Genomic DNA, 26,228 nt, shown 5'->3' on the forward strand with positions numbered 1-26,228 from the left:
GCACATTCTTTTTATACGGCGGGAGTAAAGGACTCATCACTGACTTTTTTCCTGAAAAGAGCTATACTATGGCTTTAGTTCACAGAGAGTTTTTGGTTAGACAGACAGTCCTGGGTTTCCCACTGACTTCTCCACATGGCATGCCTTCTTGGATGCTGTGGGGACCTTCAGAGAGTTTTGCTGCAGCCCCTGCCTCCAGCGGGGAGCTTCCCTGTGAGTGGAGAGGCAGGATGGCCTGGCGATGAGAGGTTGTCCCCTGGACCCAGGACACCTGGGTTCGGAGCTGGTTTCCCCAGCTGCTGGTCAGGTGACCAAGCTTCTTCCCCTTCTTGTGTCTCGCGTCCTTCACCTGTCTACCGCAGAGGATGGCTGGGAGTCCATGTAAAGTGCAGGAATGGTGCCTGGCACAGAGTGTTAGCTGTTACCTTTCTAAAAGGGTGGTGCTCCTTTGTCTTTATGTGGATGCCACCGTTGACAGGGCAAGGGACAGCCTGAGAGCAACTCAACTCATTTTTCCAAAGAAGTCATACAAATGGCCAACAGGTACATGAAAAGGTGTTCAGCATCACTAATCATCAGGGAAATGCAAATGAAACGCACAATGAGAGATTACCTACCCGACACCTGGCAGACTGGCTATCATCAGGAAGACAAGAGATAACCGTGCTGGTGAGGATGTGGAGAAAAGGAGCCCTTGTGCACTGTGGGTGGGAATGTAAACTGGTGCAACCACTATGGAAAACAGCATGGAGGTTCCTCAACAAATTAAAAATAGAACTACCATATGATCCAGCAATTCCCCTTCTGGGTATATATCTGAAGGAAATAAAATCAATTCTCTGGAAGAGGTATCTGCCTCCATGTTCATTGCAGCGTTATTTACAATTGTTTGTTCTTAATCACGGGACATAGCTAAAGTACTATGGAACGGGAGGGAGAGAGGGTTGTGGGCCCAATGATGCCTTTAGGTTTCTCCTGGGACCCTTGCTGCATCTTTAAGTAGGAGGGGCTGGCTTCTTTTCTCTGGGCAGATTGGTTCCCAGGACTATTTAGTGCAACTCTGGTAGACGTTAAGAAAAATTACCCAAAATTCCGCAATAAGGCCAAGAATACGCAGTGTGTCCTTTCAAAGTCATTTTTGAGTATTGTTCAACCAGCCCACCCGAGGATTTTTAATATCTAGGGGAATGTACTTTTGTTTGACTTTGCTATTGACAATTAATTAAGGGCTCAGACTGAAGTCATATGTCAGCCTGTAGATCTTATCCAGTAGAGATGCAAATAATTTCTATGCAGTAGGAAAGATAACCCCAAAGGTTATGATTTCCTTATTGCCCTGTAGGACAATAACCAGTTTTGTATCTAATCCAGGAATCTTGGGTCTCTTGTTCCTGTTTAAATGCCCATAAATACCCCGTCCTTTAAAATTCTCTTTGAACCAGCTCTACCATCTCCCTTGCTCCTTTATTGATGAGTTAAACAATCTTTGACGTGTGTTCATTCCATATCTGTAAGAGAGTAGTGTTTTTAACTTTTAGAAAATTACACTTTGACGGTGATAATGGGTATATTTTTTTCCAAGTGTAAAATAATAAGCTACCACATTACAAAAACCCTCACATTTGTGTGTCTTATGGTGTAGGTATAAAGTGCTTTCCCATATGCATTTTGATCACATTTTGACCTTGAGTCTTGAGGTTGCTCTGTGAGGAAGTAGAGCAGATGGGGTTAGTCCCACTTAACAACTAAGGGAGTTTGGACCCAGACTGAGAAGGGAGGTGACTTGGCCCCCAGGCCACCCACGCCCTAAGTGGCGGTACCAGGAGGCTCCAGTGGGAAGCCAGTGGCATAGGCTGGTTCCCCCTTCTGTCTCTGCCTTGCATAGCTGCCTATCCTGGTTAAATCTGGTTAAAACGAGCATCAGGAAGAGCCCCCACATGGGAAGACACCCAGGGAGGGGCGGCCGGCTGTGGTGCTGAAATGGGGGGCCGCTCTGGTGGCTCCGTTCATGGGTATCTGAGCTGCAGTTGGCAGTGCCACCATGTCCTTCCCCTCCTCTGGCAGCAGCAGCTCACTCCTCGTGGGCATCGGCTCCCCCATCCCGAGTCCCCAGACCCCTGGGGGCCATCTTTCAATGTAGTAATAGGGAGCCCAGAACGATTAGCAATATTTCAGAAGGCGTAAGGGAGATCATACATCTCCCTATGACAGCTTTGCCCAGACTAAATGAAATGTCATTTCTCCGCTTTTGGCTGGAATTCCATCAGCTCAGTCTGGCTGCACAGCTTATCTTGGGCCGATCAGGAGCCCTGATTGGACCTTTTATGCGTCCTTGACAAATAAAAATGAATTATTACTTAATAAATGCAATTGGTTTGGCAGATACCGCCTTTCAGAGCGTGGCTCCTTGGAGCTCCAAAGAGCCTGACAAAAGGGGTTCTCAGTGGCCCAGCATGGGGACCTGGCCCACCCAGGACCAGCTCTGGCTGGGGCCCCTCTCTGAGGAAACAGAGAATGGTGGCTCTGGGACACTTGACGTCTCAGCCTGAGTCTGAAAACTTGACCCAGGGCAAAGTCTTGCTCCGAATGCTGACATTCATCTTCCCCCGGGGAAAACCCAGTCAGGATCTGAGAGCTGGTGTCATGGCAGGGCACAGTGTGACATCGGAGAAGTCTCAGGACTTTAGATGCCTCTTTAACCCCAGAGGCACATCTTAAAAAGGTACAATGAAACCTACTCTGCCGCCCTCGCAGGAACATTATGTGGAATCAGTAAGAACAGGGGCACCTGTGAGAGGTCACTAGGCTCCAAGCCCCGTGATATTCTCATTTACCTGCAGTGGCCCTTGAGAGCGGCACTATGATGATTTCCTTTTTGCTGAAGCTGTGGGTATAAGCAACTTGTTTAAGGTCACTAGGTTCACTTGAGAAGTGCCGCAGTCGGTGTGAGCCAGTGTAACATCATAGTTACTAGAAGGCTGGGGGCGGGGGGGCTTGTCACACCTAGTTTGAATCCTGTCTCTACCTCTTTATTGTCATGTAGCTCCAGGTAAGTTAAATATTGACAGGTTTCAGTCCCTCATCTGCAAAATGGGGATCATAATTGTACCAACTTTTAGGGCTGTTAATAAGGATGTCAGTTATTGTTGCTAACATAGGGTTATTCTTGATGATGCATTTTGGGGCCAATTATAATCAGTTGGGATTCAGAGGAGATTAATGGGGCTAGGATGAGCGTCAGAGGTAGGAACCATGACATCTCAGAAGAACACGGAGAGACAAGGTCTCATGTTGAAGGCAGAGTCCTTTGTTCACACGTTTGGCCTGTTACAGGCGAGTGGGTGCATAATAGAGCCATTTTATGGTATGTAAATTACACCTCAATAAAGCTGTTTAATAAAATAGAGCCAGTCCCTGCCATCTTGGGAGCCTATGATTGCGGGCTAGGTGGCCATTATCAAATAATGACACAGATAGAGTACTAGGGCCATGAAAGGAAAGTACCGTGTACTATGAGAGTTTATGGCAGGAGAACCTCATCTGGTCTTGGAGGTCAGGGAAGGCTTCCCCAGGGAGGTGATGCTGAACTGGGGTGGGAAGGAAGAGAGGAGTGAGTGAGCCAGGTGAAGGGGAGAGGGGAGGAATGCTCTTAGCAGAGGGAGTATCATGTGCAAAGGCCCTGAGGTAGGAAGGCACAGGGATCATTGGAGGAGAGAGAGCAGATTTGGCTGGAATGTCATTGTGGTACAAGATGAGACCAGGGAGGGAGGCTGGGCCTGGTCGTGCAGGACTTTGTAGGCCAAGGAAAGGAGTTGAGTCTTTATCCTAATACCCCACCCTGTGTTCCCCACCCCAGCTCCTCTCCTCTGGCTGGGATATGTTTGTTAGTGACCATGGGATGCAGCTGAGGCTAAGAAGAATGCCAAGGGCAGCGTGTGTCCTGGGGTGTCATCTTTCTGGGTTGAACATCTCTTTGTCCTGTGGAAACCCATCGGCAGACCATCTGTGGGCCCAGGTCTGGCTCTTTTCAGCAGCTGTTCCCTAGCTGGGAAGCGGCTTTTAGCTCTAATAAAAAGGGAGTAGAGATAAGAAGACCGCCTCGGCAGAGAGAGCAGCAGTGACAGGATGATTTAAACGGCCTCTCCAGTGTCATTTCTTCTGGGCAGACATCATAAATCAGATTAACATTGGGCTCTGGCGGGGAGGGGAGGAGGGAAAGGGGCCTGCAGGGCAAGGGGAGAAGGGCTTGTGACTCCCGTTTGCCTGGGACTGGCCTGGAGCTGGGGGGAGGGGAGCAGCCCCAGAGGGCGGTGGGCTCACCTCTTCCTGGTGCTCAGTCCCCTAGTCTTGCTCTTTGGGGAAGGGGCACGTGGAGCGACTGCTCCCTGCCTCCCTGTCCCAGCTCTCCATTCGGCTTTGGGGGAAAAATGAAGAGGGTCTCGTAAGAGACTAGAGGAGAGAAAAGTGGGGCAAGAGTGGAGGGGCGGGTGTGCGAGGTGGGAGTTACAGCCATTGGAAAAACCAGAAGCAGAGGGTCTTCTACCTTGCTATGCATTAACATCATGTGGGAACTTTAAAGAAAAATACTGATGCCTGGGTACCACCCCCAACATTTCTGAGCTCCAGGTGATCCTAATGTGCGCCTAAAGTTAAGAACTGGGTTGGAGCTTAGCTTCTACCTTAAACTCAAGAACGCAGACTCTCAAGCCATCACTTCCACCACGACTGCTCAGGCCCCCTTGGTCCCTCTGGCCTTCCTTTTGAGAGTGACCAGGTTGAAGGGCCTGAGTAGAAGTCTCTGAGACGGGTATTAATGCGACACAACTCCCACCCGCCTCCCTTCTCTTTCAGATCTCGCGCAACCTGGGCAAGATGTACAGCGAGATGATCTTTGTCAATGGCTTCGTGCACTGCGACCCCCACCCGGGCAACGTGCTGGTGCGGAAGCGCCCGGGCACGGGAGAGGCAGAGATTATCCTGTTGGACCACGGGCTCTACCAGGTAGGAGACGCCTTTCCCACCCAGCCAGCCCCAGGGCCTGCTGTTTTCTGGGCTCAGAGCCTGCTGAGCTCCTCTATCGACTACAGAAACGGGAGGCAGATAGACAAGGTGGTCGGAGAGGGCCCTGCCATACCCTTGGAGATGGCATTCCGTGCAAGTCACAGTCCTACGAGTCCAGCCTCAGCTTCCTCCCCAGTAAAATGGGTTGATGATGCCTCCTTTACAGGCGCTGTGAGGAGGGCATGGGAATGTGCCTGGATGTGTGAAAATGCTTTACAGCTATAAAAAGCCCTGCTTCCCAGGGAAGCCCAGGCTAGCCCAGATCCCGGGAAGGGAGCCGCCTGAAGGTGAGCTGGCACTTCAGGGGAAGGGGTAACTCAGCCCCGGTGAGGATGTCAAATGTAGTGGCAAAGGGAGCCTGGAACTGAGATGGGCTGGATGGCCCCACACTCTGTCCTCTGGAACTTGGGGTGCAGAGCTGGTTCCAGTGAGCCACGAGTTCCTGCCTGGAAGTTGGGAAGTTCACTGCCAATCCTGGTACCTGGGGCCTGGCTTGATTCCATGAGGCAGACGGTCCCAGGGAGTTTTCCTGGATGGTCTCCTGCTCCTCCCCTCAGGGCCCTGATCCCATACCCTACAATCTTGGCCTCTTTTGAAAGGCTCAGTGATGTTGGGATTGTTAGTGGAAGGTAGGCTAGCTACTGTCACACACAGCCCCCAAGCGAACCCTGGCCCAGACACAACAGACGTCTAATTGCTTGCTCACAGACCAGTGCTGGGTGCGTGGAGGAGTCTGAAGGCAGGGGCTGACCGAGGCCCTGCCTCCCAGCCTCCCTGGGGCTGGTCCCACCATCCGCCAGGAGCAGGGGTGAGGGTTCAGAGAGCATGCATGGGAAAGTTTTCATGGGCCGGGCCTGAAAGTGGAGCTTCTGCCACATTCCATCGGTCAAAGCTGAGGCAGGGCCACATCTAACTAGGAGGGAGGCGGGAATGTGGTTTTGGTGGGTGGTTGGCAGTCTCTGCTACTCAGGACCAAGGCAGGCCGAATAGTAGCTTTGAACTTGGACCTTCGGGGGGCTGCACTTTGGGGGAGAAGCAGGCATTGTTCAGGAGCTGCCATCTTCATCCTCCCCCCTTCACAGTGGCCACACCAGCCAGGGACTAGGTCTCTCCTGGGGTGAGGAGGCTCAGGTCCTGCCACGGCTGCCCCCACTGTAGGTGCTCACGGAAGAGTTCCGCCTGGACTACTGCCACCTCTGGCAGTCGCTGATCTGGACGGACATGAAGAGGGTGAAGAAATACAGCCAGCGCCTGGGAGCCGGCGATCTCTACCCCTTGTTCGCCTGCATGCTGACCGCCCGGTCGTGGGATGCCGTCAACAGGGGCATCGGCCAAGCTCCAGTGACTGCCACTGAGGTAATGGTCCCCTCCTGGCCCTACCCTCTCCTGAATTTAAGGGGTAGGGTCGGAGATGGCCTTTGGACCCCTTCCAACCCAGAGTCTAAGGTTCTAGACTGGTGGGCTGTGGAGATGTGTGGTGGGCAGAATTGGAGTTATACTGGATGAGAAACAGCGAGAAACAGTGTCCCTGGATGGAAGGAGGGAAAGGGAACCTTATCCCACTGTATCCCTCCTGGCCTTATCAACCTGGGGTATAAAAAGGTCATGTTAACCGTGTAATCCAGACTTCTGTGGTTTTTGCTCCAACCTGCTCCCATAAGATTTCAGGCTTCCTCCAAGTTCGCACCCAGGACTTCTGGGAGTCCCCGGGGACTGTCTCGTAAATAAGTCTGGCACCACTTCCGCCATCTCCTGGTGGGCATTGTCTCCCCCCTTGTGGTCCCTCTAGGGCACCCTGCCTGGGGGAGAGCTTCAATTCTTCATGTCGTACTCAAGCAGTGCTGCTTGTCCCATTGTCCTGTGGGGTTTTTAGTGAAATAGCTTTTTTGGTCTTCCTTTGTAGCTCATTTTTCTACTGGATCTAGACAAGAGTCCCATGGAGGCTGAGCTGAGACTGGTCCTAGCGGCACCTCCTCCTCGTACTCATCCTAACCTCTGCCCCCACAACAGGGATTTATGGGGTATCTCATTCTTCCTGGCTCCGCATGAGCTCCCTCCCGGGCTTCTCAATCCCTCGTGGACTTGACTTCTGTCTTCCCAGGCTGTCAGGTTGCAAGACCCATGCAGACTTACCTGTATCCACGTGGGGACGGGCTTGGGCTCAACCGAGGTCCCTGCTCACCACAAGGGTCGCGGTCCTGCTTATGCAGTCAGAAAGCCCTGGGTTCTAGTTCCAGCACCTGCTCTTCCTGGTGGCATGACCTTGGATAGTTCTTGTCACCTCTTTGAGCTTCAGCGTCCTCCCCTGTAGGCTGCCTTATGATAGGGGGCTTGAGGAATGACTGGATCCAGAATCTCAAATGATGTCACCAAAGGGATCACCTCTCGCCATCTCTTGGCTCTGCTTTCCTCCAAGTTGATGTCATTCCCCAGCAAGGTTGGGGGCAAAGATGACCAGCAGTTGCTCCAGGCTTACAGTTTAAAGCCTGTCGTCTCAGAAGAAGAGCGACAATCTCCTTCCTTTATTGAATGGAGGTGATAATTTCGGCTTTATTGATAATGCATGTGAAGTGCTTCCCTATAGTTCCTGAAGTTTGTTCATTGAGCATACATTTGTTTTTGCTGGACCCTGGGCTAGGTGCTGAAGATCCAATGATGAACAGACAGACAGGCCTTCCATGTAATTTGCACTGTGGTTGAGGGAGACAGACAGTAAGCAAGTGAACAAGCAGGTAGATGGAATAATTGCAGGTTGTAGGTACCAGGAGGAAACAAGCAGGGTGCCGTGGTGGTGAGTAATGGGGGGTGCTGTAGATTAGATGCTCTGAGAGCATCTCGCTGAGGAGTTGACATTTAAGCTGAGGCCCGAAGGACAAGAAAGGCACCAGTCACAGGAAGAGCTTGGAGAAAGCATTCCAGGCAGAGGGTACACGATGTGCTAAGGCCAGGGACAGAAAGAGTTTAGTACAGTCTGGAATGTGGAGAGGTGGATGGTGGAATGAGAAGAATTTGGAGTGCTGGGCAGGGAAAGCATCCTTCATAAGTCATGGGAAGAAGTTCCGATTAATTCTCAGTACAAAGCGAAGGCTTTCAGTGGGAGAAGGACGTGCTCAGCCTTGCTATTTTAAGTATCTCTCTGGAATGGGGCAAGATGAGCAGGAGGGCAATTAGGAGGCTGGGGCAGGACTCCGGGTGGAGAGATGATGGAGGCTCAGACTATGCTCATGGCAATGGAGCTGCAGAGAAGCAGATGGAGCTGAGGCGTGTTTTGGATATGAGATTGAGAGGCCTTTCGGTTGGCTTGGGTGTGCAGAGGAGTCAAAGTTCCATCATAGCTTTTGGGGGTGAGTTATAGGGTGGGCGTGGTGCCACTTCCTGACATAGGGAAGATTGTGGGAAGGACATATTTTGGGTGGGGGTCGTCAGTAGTTCTCTTGAGCATTCAGGTAGAGGTGTCAGGGCAGTTAAGCCTGGAACTCAAAGTAAGAGATCCAGGCTCGAGATATCAATTTGGGGATCCTCAGCGTATAGATGGTAGTAAAGCCACAAGATGGAGAAGATCACGTGGCACACAATAGGGACTGAGTAAATGCTATTCGTTTTTATTGTTAGGATTTTGTATTTGCATTCTTATTCATTCATAAAGACTCAGCATAAATCCTACTGTATTAGTTTGCTTGGGTTGCCATATAGAATACCATCGAGTGGGTGGCTTAAACAGCGGAAACCTATTTTCTCACAGTTCTAGGGGCTGGAAGTCCAAGATCACGGTATCAGCAGGGTTGGTTTCTGGTGAAGCCTCTCTTCCTTCTTGCAGACGGCCGCCTTCTCCCCGTGTCCTCACATGGCCTTTCCTCTGCGTGGACACACTCCTGGCGTCTCTTCCTCTTCTTCTAAGGATGTCAGTCCTGTTGGATTAGCACCCCCTACCCCATGAATGCACTTATCTTTCATTACCTCTTTAACCACCCTGTCTCCAAATACTGTCACACTGGGGTTAGGACTTCAACACAGGGATTTGTAGGGGACACAATTCAGTCCATAAATGAGTCCGGGAAGCGTCTCCTCATCGCTTTGCCAAAAGTGATCCCTTAATACTTGCATCACTCATGTGCGGGCCCCTCACTCTCCCTTGCACGGTAGTTATTTGTATGCTTATGTGAGCTCTCTAACTAGTTGCTGAGTTCCTGGAGGGCATCAGTCCTGTCTTGTCCATCTTTTTATAATGTCCCTGCAGCCCTGGGACCAGATCCACTAGAGAGAGGCATTTGTGTAGGTTCTGGGGACATGGACCCCATTTCCTCACTTTGTACAAAAACCCAGACAGAGAATGAACTTAGCCACTCCAGGCCATCCTCCAAGCTGTGAGGCCTCAGTTTTTCTGAGTCCTAGTCTTATTAAAAATTAGGGGAACCTCCAACATTGTATCAGAGGGGATGTTTTCCCAACTAAGTGGGGCTTAAACAATTAGGGATTTGTTCTCTCCGTTACAAGACACCTGGAGGTGGGTGTGTCCAGGTTGGTTAATTGAGCAGCTCGAGATCTCAGGGCTCTGGGCTGACCCCTCTGTGATTCTCTTGGCGTTCCTCTCGTGAGTTCAAGATGACTGTGGCAGCTCCAAGCCGTACATCTTTATTCTGTGCTGTCCTGAGGTGGGAATAAGGGGCTGTTTCTTCTCATGTATCATTTCTTAAGAGCAAGAAAACTTTTCCCAGAAGTCCTCCAACAGACTCCGCCTCATGTCCTGTTAGCCAGAATCATGTCACATGTCTGTGCTGAAACTGATCGCTCGGCGGAGTTGTTGAACTCAGAGCCGACGTTGGCTGAGATCATCGGGACTCCCCCATGGGGCTCGGGAGAGGCTCCGGCTCCCTGGAGAGCACAGCCCCAAGGACTCAAGTGAACCAACATGGGGTCCATTTAACAAAGGAGACTGGGGGGATGGCTGTTGGGTAGCCACCCAGTGGGGTATACTGCAGACACCCACCATCAGGAGACGTCCAAGCTTGAAGGTGGTGCCGCTCTCACAGATGCCCCTGTGAGGCAGCCTGGCTGGGCACAGGTGCTTTATATTTGGGCTGAGAGGGGCTGTCAACAGGCCAGTCCTGACCTTGCTAGAGGGGGGTCCCTGTGGTGAGCAGGGCCTTGATCTGGCCTTTACCCTCGGGCAGGGTGACCTGCACTGTGGTGGGAGGCAGCAGGGAGCCAGACAGCCTCTTGGTGTCTGGCTCCGTGTTGAGATGTTCCAGTCTGATAGCTCCTGCCTGAGGGACTTTCAAGTTGCACAGTGACGCAGTTATCAGCCGTGCACAGGTGTGCCTGACAGGGCTGAGAGGAGGTGGCCGGTGGGGAAGCCTTTGGCAGCACCGCTGGGCCCCTCACTGTGACTTCAGTTGGCGCCTTGCACCTCCCCATACTTTATTTCTGATGACCCTCCCTGTACCACTAGGTGATGGGCACAGAGGGCATTAGCCTTCCTGTTTTTAGGTGAGGACACTGGGTTGGAAAAGATGGAAGGACTTACCCAGGGTCACACCATCCACTGTGAGGTGAGAGGCAGTATACTCTGGTGGTGAGGGCGCAGGCTTGGGAGCTGGACTGCCTGCGTTTGAACCCTGACTCACCACTTATTAGCTGTGCCCCTTGGGCAGGTTATTTAACTTCTCAGTGCCTCAGTTTCCCCCTCTCATATAGGGGTAGTACACTCACCTGATAGGGTTGTTGTGAAGATTAAATGAGTTAATCCGTGCAAACATTGTACTCCGTGAATGCTCGGTATGTGTGGGCTATTGTCGTTGTTGTCATCATCATTGTCTCTCTGGAGACTGAGAAGGAATCGGAGCCTCAGTGTCATACTCAGGACTCTGGCTAGGGGCACTTATCTGCCCAGAGCCATGCAGAGCTCAAGGATGGGGAAGGGTGGGAAGGCAGACCCCAAACTTACACACAGGATGGCGCGAAGGCTAGCCCTGGATCCTGCTCCAGGGTATGAGGACCTCGGGCACTGGGTGGGCTGAGACAGTGATGGGCGGTGGTTGTGTGGGCAGCAGGGGCTCTGGGTGGGTCTGGTGGGGCAGGGGCTCGGGCAGGGTCTGGGGCAGGACTCTGAGCTGGGTTGGGGTCAGGAGCTCAGACCTATGAACTGCACCAGCCTGGGCTTGGCTGAGGGGGTGGGGGACAAGACAGCCAGTAACAGCTTCCAGGGCTCTTTCCAGGCCTGGTCTGAAATTGGCGGTCGGGGAAGAAGCCTTGGAGAGTAAGGCCAGGGTGGACCCCTGGGCTGAGAGGCTGGTTACTTCCAGCCTCATCCAATGGGTGATGGGGAGCTAGACTTCCTGCCTCAGTCACTCCTGGCTTGGGGGCTTGGGCAATGGGTACTGGTGACTGTGGCTGTGGGGAGCCAGGGATGGCAGAGGCGGCAGAAATGCGGCCCAGCCCCTGTCAATGTTCTCCTGTACTGTGTCCTGTGATTGGCCAGAAGTTGGGGTGAGACATCCCATCTAGGTTTTTCAGGCTACAAAGCCCCCTGTGCTAAGCTGCCCTTTGGCGAGGGCTCCTAGTGGTGCCAAGGCAGCCCTCCTGAAGCTCCCTCCTGGAGCTTCCTTGCATCCCCTCAGGGCACAGGCTGCCTGGACACCTGCCACCCTGGGCCTCACTTGCCACACCCACCATCCATTTCTGTCTCCCTGTTGCTGCTTCAGGACTCAGAGATCCGCAACAATGCGGCCAACTACCTGCCCCAGATCAGCCAGCTCCTCAGTCACGTGCCACGCCAGATGCTGCTCATCTTCAAGACCAACGACCTGCTGCGTGGCATTGAGGCCGCTCTGGGCACCCGTGCCAGCGCCAGCTCCTTCCTCAACATGTCACGTTGCTGCATCAGAGCGCTGGCCGCGTGAGTGTGGGCTCCAGCTTCTCCTCTCCTTCTGGCTCCCTGGCCTGTCCCAGAGGTCCCACTTACCTCCACTTCCTCCCGTAGTCCCCAGGGCCCTGCCTGAGCTTCCCAATCTCCCCATCTCCCTACAGGGAGTTAGTGAACTGAGTGATGCTTTTGGATGCTCCAGAGAGCCACCTGTACTTGTTAAAATAATGGATTCTAGGATCCCACCCTACCTGTCAAGCTTTACCCTTAGTAAAGTTTGAAATGTTTTCTGAGAGTTTCAGTCCCATCCGAGTGTCCCCTGGGCTTGAATTCAGGAAGCCCTGATGCACATCCCACCTCTAACTGGTCCTGGGACCCGTCTCCCCAGGATTGGCCAGGCAGCAAGGCCAGTATCCTTTTCCCTGTCAGTGTGACTGTGACTCCAGGAAAGTGTCACCAGCAGGCTTTCTTGGGATCTCAGATCTTTTTGGATGCCTCATCACCCTTGGGGTGTTGATGAGGAAGGGAATGGTGCTTCCTCAGGAAGGTAGTGGCAGAGGAATAAGGGTTCTAGGCCTTTCCACCTGAGGGTGGTGAATACATGGGAAGGCCCATGCTGTGGCTGCATGTTCTCACCCGAGAGGGGAGGCCTGGACTGTGGTCAACTCCGAGCCTATCCATCCTAGGCGAGGAATGGGTCATTCTGGGAAACTGGTGAAGGAGAGTGGACCACATATATCATGTACCCACTATCAAGTATGGAATTAGATTACAGCAAAATAGACGGTATGAGGAAAGGGCGGAACGTGATTTATTCTTCCTCTGAGGGTTCAGGAAGCAAAGTCCTGAATAGGTTATCACCGTAACACCAATCTCATCGTGGCCTTTTGTTGGTGCAGAAGGGCTTGAGCTGGGCTGAGTCTCAGGACCAGCCTCCCAGGACCACCTGACCAAGTTTCCAGGTGACTCTTACCCATAGAAAGTTTGGGAAAGCTTTTATATTTGAGTCTGGGGGCTTCTGGATTGGCATATATTCACTATACTTTTGGAAGAAGAGAAACATTGGATTGTTCTACTCAGTGGGTCCACTAGGCCCTTGATACCCTGTGAAACTACAGCATTTGCTTACCTGGCTTATCTGGAAAACGCCTTTGGTACAGTTGCGTTCCGCTGGTCCCTGATTGGACGGTGGTATGATCACGTAACCAGGAGTCGTCCACTGGAACAGGGAGCTGGCGAGTTGGCAAAGCCACCATCTTCCATTTTTCTAAAGGATACTGAGTGTTTCTTGCCTCTTTCTCTCTTGTTGTCTTCTTCCTCCTGTAGGCACAAGAAGAGGAATACCTGTTCGTTCTTCAGAAGGACCCAGATCTCTTTCAGCGAGACCCTCAGCTTATGGCAGATCAACCTTCATGAACTCGTTCTGCGTGTGAAGGGGCTCAGGCTGGCCAGCTGGGTCTTGGCCCTGCTTTGCTGGCTGTTGCCTGCTCCACACTGAGTGGACTTACTGCCCTCTTCCCCTTTACAGTGTGACCCTATGGTGGGCAAGAGGTCTTCCTCACTCCTCTCTTTCCTCATGTCTCAGTTGCGCCGTTTCTGCCACATGGTGGCCTGGAGCCCCACGGTCACTGTCCGTGGCCCCGTATATTCCACCTCTGGAATTCCTCTCCCCCACTGTAGCCCTTGTCTCTGGGCCCACATGCTGTACCATGCAATAGGTTTCTCTGCTTATCCAGGGAGAAGGTACCGCTGTCTACTTTCCCACTCCTGGTATGTGCCATTGGGTTGGATGCCTCCCACTTCCGTTAACCGTTCCTATTGTCAGGAGGGACCATGATTCCCACTGAGAGCATATTTAACTTGTAGGAAGTTTGACTTTGTTGGAGGGGTGCATGGTCTCTGAGCTCGCTAGAGAACAGGTTCCCTCTCCTTGCCCTTCACTCCCCGTAGGGATCACCCCTTCGCAAGGTGCTTGGCACCTGAGGCAGGCTCTGTTGAGTCGTGGTGACCCCTTTGGTGTTTTGTGTGCTGAATTTCAATAAAAACCCTTCAGGTTGCAGGGCAGGGCTTGGTCAGTGGGATTTTTATTCTAGGTTGTGAGTGAATCCTCTGTGGCCATTAGGTAAGAGTTGACCTGGACGCCACATGCCATTGTGATCTGCTTGGCTTCTTGCCCCTGTATCCTTCAGCCTTCCACTGTGGGGCCACTTCCTGCTCCTTGTAGGTTCTGTCCCTTTCCGGGACTGAGCGCTTGGTCGGAAGAGTTGAGGAGACCGAGGCCAGGAACTCGGAGGCTCAGCTGAAACCATGGACTTTCGTTCCCGTGGGTTCTCACCTCATTCTCTGTGACCTGGGCACCCGTCTTGTTCTACTAATTGCTTCCTGACTTGACCCTTTGGTTCGTCATTCGAAGCACCCAGTCCTGAAGACTAGTCTAAACCCGTCACTGTGACTCAGTCACTCTGAAACCTGCTTGTCCCCTGCCTGGACTCTGTTCTCCCACCTTATTGCCTGCTGTCAGCCTGCCCCTTGCCCAGCTCGATCATCTGCTCCTGTTCCTGGGAGCCCCAGACTCCTGCTCTAACTCCTGATCTGTGGTCTCAGGTCCCCAAGACCTCAGATTTGGCTGGTCCTCGCTCCCACTGAGCACCCATGCTCACAGACAGTAATTGTATTTGAGTCTCTCTGACCTTACTTCACCCCACTCGTGGGACACAAAAACCTCGAATTTGAGTCTCATTTTCTGTTCTCTTTATTCATGATACAACAAGCAGATTTTCCACTGACCAGAGATGATTGCAATCCCTTTATTTCCTGAAAGAATTAATTGTTCTTAGTGACCAGTTGGATGCACCCAGGGACCTGAGAGAATAATTTGCAAGATCTGTTGTTAATCACGGGGATGCATGCTGCATATTATATTTTATGGTGTCTTTTATAGGCACTGAAGTAAATATAAATGTCCTTTTTGTTCAAGGTAATTGTTACTTGCTTTTCGCTTTTGGTTTAATGGTTGGCTTCCTGCTGGCCTGGGATCTAAAACATCAGCATGTTGCCAGTGGGCCCAGCACCCAGAACAGATATCCAGGGAGAACAGAGAGGCTGGGAGAGTTTGGTACAGGGCAGTTTGAAAATAGGAAGAGAGTAGGCTGATGATTATTGAGTGCCTTCCACGTGGAAGAGAACACGCTACGCTCTGTGTAAGTAAGGTATACCATTGAATTGTCCTATTAACTCTATGAGGGGAAGGGTCATTAGCCTTATCTTACAGAGATGGGACCCAAGGCTCAGACGGGTTTAGCAATTTGCCTGAAGTCACACAGCTGCTAAGTAGTGGTCCACGCTTTGTTTTTTATTCCATAGTGCTGTAGATATAGATTATACTTGCTCTTTGGGCTGTCATATGTGCCTTAATTTGGGTCCCAAACATCCTGATTTCAGAGGAAATTGGATTTTCACTGGAGGTGGAGGAGTGGATGGGTAAAGGAGACAAAAAGTCCTGGAAAATTCAGACAGTCCAGCATTTTCTCTGGGGCCCAAGACAGGATGGACCTGGACCACTATGATCTGTAATGCAATTCTGACACTGACCACCCAGAGTTAGTGCAGACTCCACAGGCTTAAGGGCATCATTCCCCGTAAGACTGCCCTCACTTCAGACACAAGCTGCAGGTTTGGGGGTCCCAAGAACACTTGCAATTCTGAGAAACTGACTACAAATTCAGAGGTTCCCCTAACCCCTTCAGGTTCAATAATTTGTGAGAATGACTCACAGAACCCAGGAAATCACTATATTTGTGATTACAGTTTTATTATAAAGGATACAAATCAGGACCAGCCAAATGAAGAGACACATAAGGTGAGGTCCAGGAGGGTCTTGGATGCAGAGCTTCCATGTCCTCTCCCACAGAATCAGGACGCAGCACCCTCTCGGCGTATCAGTGTGTTCACTGAGCTTCAGTGTTCAGAGTTTTTATCAGGGTTTCATGACAGAGACACTGTTGAGTGAACCATTGACCACATGCTTGAACTCAATCTCCAGCCCCTCGCCTCTCCCCAGAGAGATGGGGCTGCTATCACCTCCATCCTGAGTCACCTAGTGTAAACTCAGGTGTGGTCCAAGGGGCATACCATAGATATCAGAGATGCTCCTATCACTGAGAAAGTGCAAAGAGTTAGAGGTTCTTTCCCAGGAACCAGGCACCAAGACAAATTATTATGTAACAGTCACTCTTGTGTCTTCTCATCCTGTGCACTTGGCCTGATCTGCATCTTTATCCACTGACCCCTGGCCTGTGCCTTCTGCTCAGCCTGGGTGGAGCTATCTCTGGAGCCCAGAGCCATAGCAGGAGGTTCTCTCCTGGTGTCTATTCTGTGCTTCAGAGATAGCTCGCGTGAGCTTCCATGTGGGACCTTTGCCCTGCTCCCTTCTTTGTCCTGGGGAACTTGCCATGAACTCGTTTGGGTGTGGTGCTTCCCAATAAAATCCTGCAACTTTTTCTCCTACAGTGACAATGTGTCAGGAAGGCACCACCAGCTTACTTTGAAGAGTGTTTTCTCTTTTAACACAGGATACTTAGTCATTTCAGGTGTTGGCTTCTTTGATTTGGGGAACGTGGCTATTTTTCCTCCCTTCCTCTTCCTCTTCTCAGGCGGAGGAGAGAGGAATTCTAACTCTACATTCCATTTGGTCGGGAGACTCTCAGATATATGCCCAGCTCATAGTAGGAGCAAATGTCCTGGCTTGTAGTCAATACTCAATAAACAAGCAAATATTTAGAATCTCAGAATACTTTGTTATTTTCAGGGATGTTGACATCTGTGTATTTAAAAAGCTGCACGTGCCGCTCAGCCTCCGTGAGGGATGCTGCCTTGTTTGATGGTTAGGTTAATTTCTGCACAGCTCCGAGCCCACTCCCAGGCTCAGAGATGTCACTTTCAGCATCACAGGCTGCCCAGCTCTCTCCTGCCACAGCTGCAGGGCTTTGAGGATGCGAGCATCTAATGACATCTCAGAAAACCAAAGTGGCTCCAAGAGGCACCCAAGCAAGTCCTCAGGGGCAGGACTTGGGAAGTTTAGAATTACCCTCAGTGTAAGCAAATGCGAGAAGAGTTCAATGGAGCCACTCAGGGTGATGCTTGGGGCTTCAGTGGTCTCAAGGTGTAGCCATGAGGAGCTGGGGTCTCAGCTGGGAACTGGTGATTGGGCAGTTCTTTTTTTTTTTTTTTTTGAGGCTGATTAGCCCTGAGCTAACTGCTGCCAATCTCCTGTTTTTGCTGAGGAAGGCTGGCCCTGAGCTTACATCCGTGCCCGTCTTTCTCTACTTTACATGTGGGATGCCTACTACGGCATGGCTGGACAAGTGGTGCCATGTCCTCACCTGGGATCTGAATCGGCGAACCCAGGGCCACTGAAGCGGAATGTGCGCACTTAACTGCTGCACCACCGGGCTGGCCCCTGGGCAGTTCTTAATGGACAGGACTGATAAAGCCACAGAGTGTGGTGTGTTCCTTGCAGCCTGGGCTGTTGGAGCGATGATGTTTGTCGGGCTGGATTGGGAGGGCTTTTGCTTAACGAGAGGCCTCGAATGTCAAGTGACCTGCTGCCACTGCTACTGGTAACTGGCCAAGGGGGACTGTGGGAGGCCCAGCCTTAAGTCTGCAAACATTTTGGTAAAAGCCGGTTTGTTCAAAAAGGCTCTGCTCTCACCTCCTTTCCTCCCTCCTTTTCTCCCTGCTTCCTTTCCGTGAAGTAATGCCTATTATGAAGCTGCACAGACTGGCTGGACTCTCTCCTTTTCTAAAGGAAGGATGAGGTCAGCCCTCAGCAGAGTAAATATGAAACCTTGGGTGGTAGCTGCAATGTCCATCTTCCTGTGGTGAGTGCCTCCTGGCCTGGTTTCTCTGGAGGCTGCCTTAACCCCCACCAGCAGCTAGCTCCCCTCCCAGCCAGGTCACTGTGCCCCTGGACAGCACGCCCGGGGCAGAAAACGCTCTTTCTGCTTGGTTTTGCCTTTCGTTTATTAGTTGCATAGTTCCTCTGATGTTTCTTTCTATTTTTCCCTTTCCCATGTGTGAGAGGGCAGGCTGGGCTGGTGAAGTGATGGATGTCAAGCCCCTGACCTCTGCCAGGTTGGCTCCATTTCCTCATCCCCTCTGCCTGCACTTTGTTCTAGAGCAGTGCTTCTCAAACTTTCATGTATAAGCGAATAACCTGGGCTCTTGTTAAAGCACAGATTCTGATTCTGTGGGTCTGGGTGGGACCGGAGTCTCTGCATTTCTGACAAGTTCCCAGGGGATGCTGCTGCTGCTGGTCCGTGGACCACACTTTGAGCTGCAAGGATCTAGATCGGTGGTTCTGAGGGTGTGGTCCTGGGACCAGCAGCCTCAGCATAAGCTGGGAGCTTGTTAGAAAAGCAAAGTCTCGGACCCAGCTCCACACCTGCTGAATCAGAAACTCTGGGTGCGGCCTAGCAATCTGTTTTAATAAGCCCTCCGGGAAATTCTGATGTATATGCTCACAGTTGAAATCTCTGCTGGGTGGTTCTGGGCCCTACGTGCACATTGTGATCACCAGGAGAACTTTGAAAGGCATGATTCTGATTTAATTGGTTTGAGTGTGGGCCAGGCATTTAAAAAACTTTTCTTGTTTTATTTTGAACTTTTTATTTTGAAGCAACCTTAGATTTACAGTAGAATTGCAAAGATTGCAATTGCATATACCTGTCACCTAGCTTTCCCTTGGGTTAACATCTTATATAACCGTGGTACCTTTATTAATACTAAGGAGTTAACGTTAGTACAATACTATTTAGATTTCACCAGTTTCCCCACCACTGTCCTCTCTGTGTTCCAGCATCCAATCCAGGACACCACATTGCACCCAGTTGTCCTGTCTTCTTGTCTCCTCTGCTCTGTGACAGGTCCTCAGACTTCCCTTGTTTTTTATGACCTTGACACTTTGGAAGAGTACTGGTCAGGTGTTTTGTAGAATGTCTCTCAGTTTTTGGTGGTCTAGTGGTTCAGACTCAGTGCTCTCACCCTTGCGGTCCAGGTTCATTTCCCTGTCAGGGAACCACACTATCTGTCTGTCAGTTGTCGTACTGTGGTGGCTGCGTGTTGCTTTGATGCTGAAAGCTGTGCCGTCGGTATTACAAATACCAGCAGGGTCACCCACAGTGGACAGGTTTCAGTGGAGCTTCTAGACTGAGACAGACTAGGAAGAAGGACCTGACCACCCACTTCTGAAAAAACTGGCCATGAAAACCCTATAAACAGCAGCAGAGCACTGTCTGCTGGAGACTGGAGGGTGAGCGGATGGCGCAGAAAGACCGGGCAGGGTTCCGCTCTGCTGTCCGCAGGGTCGCTAGGGGTCAGAACCACTTTGATGGCACTAACAAGAACAACTCTCAGTTTGGTTTTCTTGTGATTCGACCGGGGTTATGGGTTTGGGGAAGTCTACCACAGAGGTGAAGTGCCCCTCTCATCGCATCGTATCCGGGGAAACCTGATGTCAACATGACTGACTTGTTTTTGTCCTTTCAAGTTCCCCAGGCAGGGTTGGGATCCCTGCTTTAGGCTCACACAGCTTCCCAGTGTCTTGTGGAGACGGAAGAAGTGCAGCTGAGGGACTGTTCCGCATGTGGGCATGAGGCACAGCCTCTTTGAGATTAAGGAGGCCTGGCTGTTTCTAAATTAAAAGGCTCCCAGGAAACTGAAAAATGCAGATATTCCCACACAAGGTAATAAAGGTGGTAGTGTAGTGTAGTTTTAATGTTTACATTTAACACAAATTAACGTTTTAAGTGTACACACAAATGTCATGACAAATGGATGTAACTTCAGAAGCATGGACATCAAGCTCCATCCTCCAAGATGGGCCTGGCACTACGGATTGTGTTTTCCAGGTGTATCTGAAACTCTAGAAACAGACATCATCCTTGGAGGGTTGGCAGGGACCCCTCTGGTCAGTCACCCCTGAGTGGTGGACCTGGTGCCCTCTGCACCAGCCTGACCGGGCAGCCACTTCTCAGGGCCCGGAGGGGTGAAGTCAGAGTCTCGCTTAGGCTGGTGGTTGACCGTTTCAAACGTGACCCCTAGCCCTGAGTGATGGAAGAGGGGGTGGCCCTTTCTCTAGGTGGGTAATAACGGAGAGGGCGGATTGAAGGATGGAGTGTCAGCAGCATGGACTATCCTCTTTCCGAGGCTGATGCTGGTGGGGACATAAAGTCCTTCCAGGCTGGTGAATTAGGGACAAAGGTCAAGGGCTCTGGCTGTTCCCTGTCCTCTTGGAGCTGCCAGGGCTGTGTGTAGTTGGTGTTGGGGGGGGGGGGTCTCCTTCCCTGGCCCTTTTTTGGGCCCAGTGTAAGCATGTGTGCATCAGAGTGTCCACAAATGTCCGTGGACAGTGGCTGCCCCCATTGCTGAGGCAGGCCATGCAGGGGAGTATTTAAGGGCCTGGCCTCGAGAGTTGGCCTGAGTTCAAATCCTGTTGCCCTCAGGGTTCTGTGTGATCTTGGACAAGTAATGCAATCTCTCTGGGCCTCAATTCCTCAGTTTGACAAGTGGGGATAATAGTACCTAGCTCATAGGGTCATTGAGAGGATCAAATTAGATAATATACGCAGTGTACTTATAGAAGTGCTTGGAGAAGAGAAACCACAGTAAGTGTTCAATAAATGGTGTTTATTTTTATTATTAGCCCCCATGGCAGACTCTTCCCAACCCCCTTAGCTCTTGCCTGCCCTCTACTTGAAAGGCTGAAAAAGTGAGGTCTTGCTTTCCCTGCCTTCCTTGCAGCTAGAAGTGGCACATGACATTAAAGGGGAAGGGGAAGCTTATGGAGGGATTCTGGCAAGTTTTTCTTCTTTTCTTTTCTTTTCTTTTTTTTTTGAGGAAGATCAGCCCTGAGCTAACATCTGCTGCCAATCCTTCTCTTTTTGCTGAAGAAGACTGGCCCTAAGCTAACATCCGTGCCCATCTTCCTCTACTTTTTATATGTGGGACGCCTGCCACAGCATCGCTTGCTGAGCGGTGCTATGTCCGCACCCAGGATCCGAACTGGTGAACCCCGGGCCGCCAAAGTGGAACGTGTGCACTAAACCGCTGCGTCACCGGGCCGGCCCCTAGCAAGTTTTTCTTTGGAAATTGATAAGAGTATAGGTTGTTAGCGTTGCCTTTCCTTCTTCCTTCTTGCAGGGGGTGCTGGCATGTGGTTTTGGATGTCTGGAACTATAGCAGTCTGTTTGTGACTTTGAGGCAATAAGTACAACATGATGTTTTATTTGGGCATGTAGCATCCCCTTCTGGATCCTGGGTAGCCCCCCTCCTAGGCATTTATGGGTGTTGGAATGAATGACACACTGGCAGCAATGACTGTGAAATAAAGTTTATTGCCTACATAGTAACTAGCAAAAGGATTCCCCGAGGAGAAGGGCTCAGGTTTGGTCTGAAGTGAAACACGAACAAGGCATTGTGGGGTGGCTCTGGTTTTTATTGCTGTTAGGGGGTAGGGACAAAGATGAGGGCTCCCCTGTGGGGGCCAGGGTTTGCATGGTTTGAACTTCTCTGCCAGCACCAAGGGAGGGAGCCCTTGGGCTTTCTTGTAAGCTTGCCCAGACTAGGGGCAAAAGGGAAAGGGGAGGGGCGGGGCTTTAAAGCTGTCTGCGGTCAACGTAAAAAATGCAGTCAGACTCTCTATCACCCATGAAAATCTAAGAGGCTGGGGATAGCTCACCAGAAAGATGGAAGGAGCCTGTGTCTCAGCCGAGCCCCCTGCTGAGTGGTGAGTATAGCCATGGGCTATTTGCAAAACTAGACGTATGATAAACATGTGTTGAAGAAATGACTGCGGACGGGGTGCCTTTAGAGCATGCCGAGGCTGTCTCTGAGTGCTCTTTAATCAAATGCTCCCTGTGCCCATGGCCCGAAGGGGCTGGTCAGGAGCCCCATGTCGGGTTACAACACAAATTTGCTATTTTAGGTCAGAAGTCCAAATGTCAAGGTATCAGACAGGCTGCGTTCTTTCTGGAAGCCCTAGAGGAGGATCATTGTCCAGGTTCTAGAGCCTGCCTACCTTCCTCGGCTCGTGGCTCTGTCACTTCTACCTCCGCTTCCTTCGTCGCAGCTCCTTCTCCGACTCTGACCCTCCTGCCCACCTCTCCTGAGCGCCTGCGATTACTTTGGGCCTGCCTGGATAATCCAGGAAGCTCTCCTCATCTCAAGAGCCTGAACTTATCCCTCCTACAAATCTTCTGACCACCATGTAAGGGAACCTGTGCGGGTCCCAGGGAGTAGGAAGAGGCCATCTTTGCGGGGGGGGGCGGCACTAGTCTATCTACCACACCGCTGAATCCTGTGGTAGCCTTGGAAATGCTGAGCTAGGCTTTGTTCTAGGGAGAAGAATTAGCTGTCAATAAATGATAAAACAATAGCAAAAAGAAGAACAGCTAATACTTACTGAGCACTGACCAAGTGCTAACTTCTTTGCATGGACTCAATTTCACTTAATTCATGTGACAACCTGATGAGGTCTAGGGGCCACTATGATCCCCTTTGTATGGGTGAGTAAACTGAGGCACAGAGGGCTTAGGTTGCTTGCTGGAGGCAGAGAGGGAGTAAATGGTGGAGCCAGGCTTTGCACCAAAGTGGTCTGCAGCTAGAGCTTGGGCTCTCAACCCCTGACTTCTTATTTCCCTCTGAGAATGGACTGCTGCCACCCTGCCCTCTGGAGGTTGCACCCTCCCTGCCTCCCTGTGGCCTCCTCAGCCTGGAGCTGGGGGGCTTCTGCAGTGGTGGCTTCTGTGCCTCCTACAGTGCGTGCAGCTGGGCAGGAGCACCCATGAACAGTCATTTCTCTGCAGAGAGTGGGCCTGTATGGCCAGAGCTCACCCGGCCAGTGGGGCCTCGGACATCCAGCCCCTTGGGGCATTGAGGATGCTGGGGTACATCCCCTTCTAGGGAAATCCTTGTAGTGGAGTTAACATTGGCAGAGACTCCATTTTGCCCCTTAGTAAATAGGACTATACAAGAGGTTCTGCCGTTTTTCCTTCTCTCTTTCCCAAGGCTGCAGGGAGAAATGACAAGACTGTGAGGAGATTGAGCAGAGAAACCGTAAACACTCAGGACATTTTAAGGAGCTGACGAGAAGTGAGTTCTGACTTGTAGCAGTTTATGTCCATAGTAATCTGATGGCAGGATGTGTCCGGAGTAGGCTCTGAGCTTTTTCCTACCTTTGGCCTGGACCGGGTTCTCCGACCAGGGGCCAGTGCCACTCACACTGGGCCAGGCAGCTGGAGGTCAGGCCCGTTGCTCTAGTTCTGCTGTCCCTGGGCAAGTTGCTTTAGCCTCTGAGCCTCGGCTTCCCCTGCTGTGAAACGGGGTGGTTGTCCATGGGTTGCTCTACTCAGAGGGCTGTGGTGAATGTGAGTAGACAGTGCCAGGGAAAGTGACAGGGAAAGGCAGCGCTAAGAACTGACAGATACACAGTGTGCGAGTGGACAGTTTATCTACCCAGCATCCCTTGCAGCTTTAACAGAATTGCCTTTTCCTGCAGGGATGCCCGTTCTTGGAAGTGTGCAGATTCAGCATCTCCTACAGGCTTTGGGAGTAGACAGAAGGCCGTCTCTCTGGTCACAGAGCCTTGTTCTGGTATGGGCTCATGACCCAAGGACCTTCCTGTGACTTTCAGCTAGAGCTATGGAGAATGACGGCCTTTCCACTAGTTGCTAAGCTCCAGTGGCTATCTTGCCTGCCTCATCCTTTGAACCCCTGGATTCAAAGTCACTCTGCAGTCATTCCTGCAGGCCAGATCCATCTTTCATTTTTCAGCATGAGCCAGTTAATCTGCCTCCCCGTTTTCTGTGTAAGTTACTTTAAATCGAGTATCTGATTTTTAATCAGGAGAGTCATTATCATTGCAGCTATTAACTTTAAGACCCCTGGACCCATGTTTGGAGGATGTGCAGGGCCTAGAGGAAATCTAGAGGAGAATGATAGAGATGTCTACAGGGATGGAAAATAAAGAGACAAGTATAGACTGGACACTCTCCAGAGAGCTGAACGAGAGCAAGCAGGGCTAAATTATAATAAGTTCTTACTGTTATTGCTATTGTTGAGACAAGGAGAGTAAAGGCTATTGGGTTGGCTACATTATATGCCATTTTCTGGTCAAAATCAACACAAAGGCAAGTGCCATCTGGCCGGATGCCAGTTGTATGGATATGCTTTTATTTTTTTGAGGAAGATTAGTCCTGAGCTAACATCTGCCACCAATTCTCCTTTTTTAGCTGAGGAAGATTGGCCCTGATCTAACATCTGTGCCCATCTTCCTCTGTTTTACATGTGGGACGCCTGCCACAGCATGGCTTGATAAGCAGTGTGTAAGTCCGCGCCTGGGATCCGAACTGGCGAACCCTGGGACACTGAAGTGGAGTGTGCCAACTTAATCACTATGCCTCTGGGCCAGCCCCTGGATGTGCTTTTTGTAACAGTCAAGCCTGTTTTCTAATGACCCATGGGGTTCTTAGAAACTGGCTGTTTGCCTGAAATAGGCTTAATTTCTCTTATCGATTCTGCCAGTTGCTGTCCACACAGGTCACCCCCAGAGAGCTGGCAGGAGCTCGCTCTTTAATCACCATGTTAGTTTGATAGAGACATCCCTGGGAGCATCTAAGGTAGAGACAGTCTCACACAGGAGTTCCCCAAGAGCCTGAGAGCTGGGCTGGCAGTTCACAGAACCCATGTTTGACCAAGGACAAGTTTGGGGACCGGACTGTGCGTGCGGAAGCTTCTCTCTCGCCTCTGCTCTCCTCGATTTCACACGTCTGGTTGAGTGAGATGAGAGCTCCTCTGAGGGTTGTCACCTCTCTCCCTGTCTGGGTTGTGAGACTCCTAGACGGGCTGATCTTGACGTTTTACAGACACCAGGCTCACCCGTCTCCATGGCCGTCTCTCCCGCTTCGCTGTGCCTCTCTCTGCTTTTCCTTGCATCCAAGCCCTCTGCTCTGTACACGCGTGACAGCTCTAAGTCCTGTCTTCTGTACGGAGCCTTCCAAGACCACTGCCCTCGTTGATCTGCCTCCTCCTCCTTCAGTTCTCCTGACCCTTCTCTCCACTCCCGCCGTCCACACTCAATTGTCTACCTGCCCTGCGCAGTCCTTGGAAGGCAAGGAACACTTATTTGTCTCTTGCATGCTCTTGACACCAGGACAGTGGAGGTCATAGTAGGCCTTTCAGCGGTCATTGTGTGGCCACTTACACATGCATCGATTCATACATGTAGCGTGCATTCCTTCAATGCCCATTTATTGGGGAGGGGAGTGGAGAGACAAGATGAATCAGACATGATACCTACCTTTAAGGACCTGTAGTCTCTCTGACAAAAGGAGCTGGCTTTGGGTAAGGAGGGAGACTGCCGCTGGTGAGAGCAGCGGTGATCTGAGAGTCTGTGGTGTGGGAGGAGGAAAACAGATTTAAACAACTCTTGGGGACCAGTGATGCCAGTCAGCAGCTCCACCTGGAAGCGACATTTCATGAGACCATCTCTATGTGTCTCTTTTGGGCCAGTGTCTCCCTAAATTTCATTTTGACCAAGGGACTTGCATTCATTGTCTCAGTGAATGGCACCACCAGCAGTCACCCAGGTCCAAAAGCTGGGAGTCAGTCTTTACCCATCCTTGACCTTCATAGCAGCCCCCCATGGACACTACCTCCTTGTGTGTCTTATATCCACCAATTCTCCTCTACCCTTCTACCACCGCCATCCTGGGTCACATCTGGTCCCTCACTGGTCTCCCTGCCGCCCACCGTGTCTCACCATACTGCCTCTTGTTGGGTTCACCTAAAGCCCACTTGCCCGCAGTCACATTGCCAAAAACCTGTTTGCCTGAGGATCAATTCTCCCAAAGACCAGTTGACCTCAAATTAAGTATTCTGGAATGTTTTCAGATCCATTTGACCTTCCTATTATTTCTTGCCTTTTTTTCATCTTAAAGATTTTTACAACCAATGCATGCAAGAGCATTTGACTTAATTTTGTATTTCTAATAAGTACTTATTAAACAGGCAGCTTTTTTGAATGATTATTTTATATTCTTATAAATGTCTTTTTCTAGATTACCTACTTTCATTAACTTTAAAGATAACCAATATTTAGCCATTTTGTCTGAAGATAAAATATTGTCCTAGGAAGAAATATTCAAGGCATTAATTACAATCAATTCTTATGCACTGTGTCATCTTGATCCCTTAACTAAGGGTACATCAATTTCAGATGGAAAGTCGTGGGTTTTAATGTTGAGTTTTG

General features: G+C 50.9%; 1 protein-coding gene across 6 annotated transcripts in view; it reads left to right on the top strand.

Moving 5' to 3' along the window:
• ADCK1 (aarF domain containing kinase 1) overlaps positions 1–26,228 on the top strand; it is a 138,562-nt gene that overhangs the window by 95,018 nt on the left and 17,316 nt on the right. For 3 of the 6 annotated variants that reach the window (XM_008536602.2, XM_008536595.2, XM_070593291.1), the window contains 4 exons: positions 4,852–5,001; positions 6,220–6,417; positions 11,763–11,956; positions 13,250–16,710. In XM_008536602.2, coding sequence (XP_008534824.1) covers positions 4,852–5,001; positions 6,220–6,417; positions 11,763–11,956; positions 13,250–13,421 — 714 coding nt within the window. In that variant the 3' untranslated portion in view covers positions 13,422–16,710. Of the gene's footprint in view, positions 1–4,851; positions 5,002–6,219; positions 6,418–6,964; positions 10,815–11,762; positions 11,957–13,249; positions 16,711–26,228 lie in introns of those variants that run through there. The other 3 variants (XR_011532806.1, XM_070593289.1, XM_070593290.1) reach the window with 3 other exon arrangements.

Source organism: Equus przewalskii, chromosome 25 (assembly GCF_037783145.1).
Source record: "Equus przewalskii isolate Varuska chromosome 25, EquPr2, whole genome shotgun sequence".
NCBI classification, from domain to species: Eukaryota; Metazoa; Chordata; class Mammalia; order Perissodactyla; family Equidae; genus Equus; species Equus przewalskii.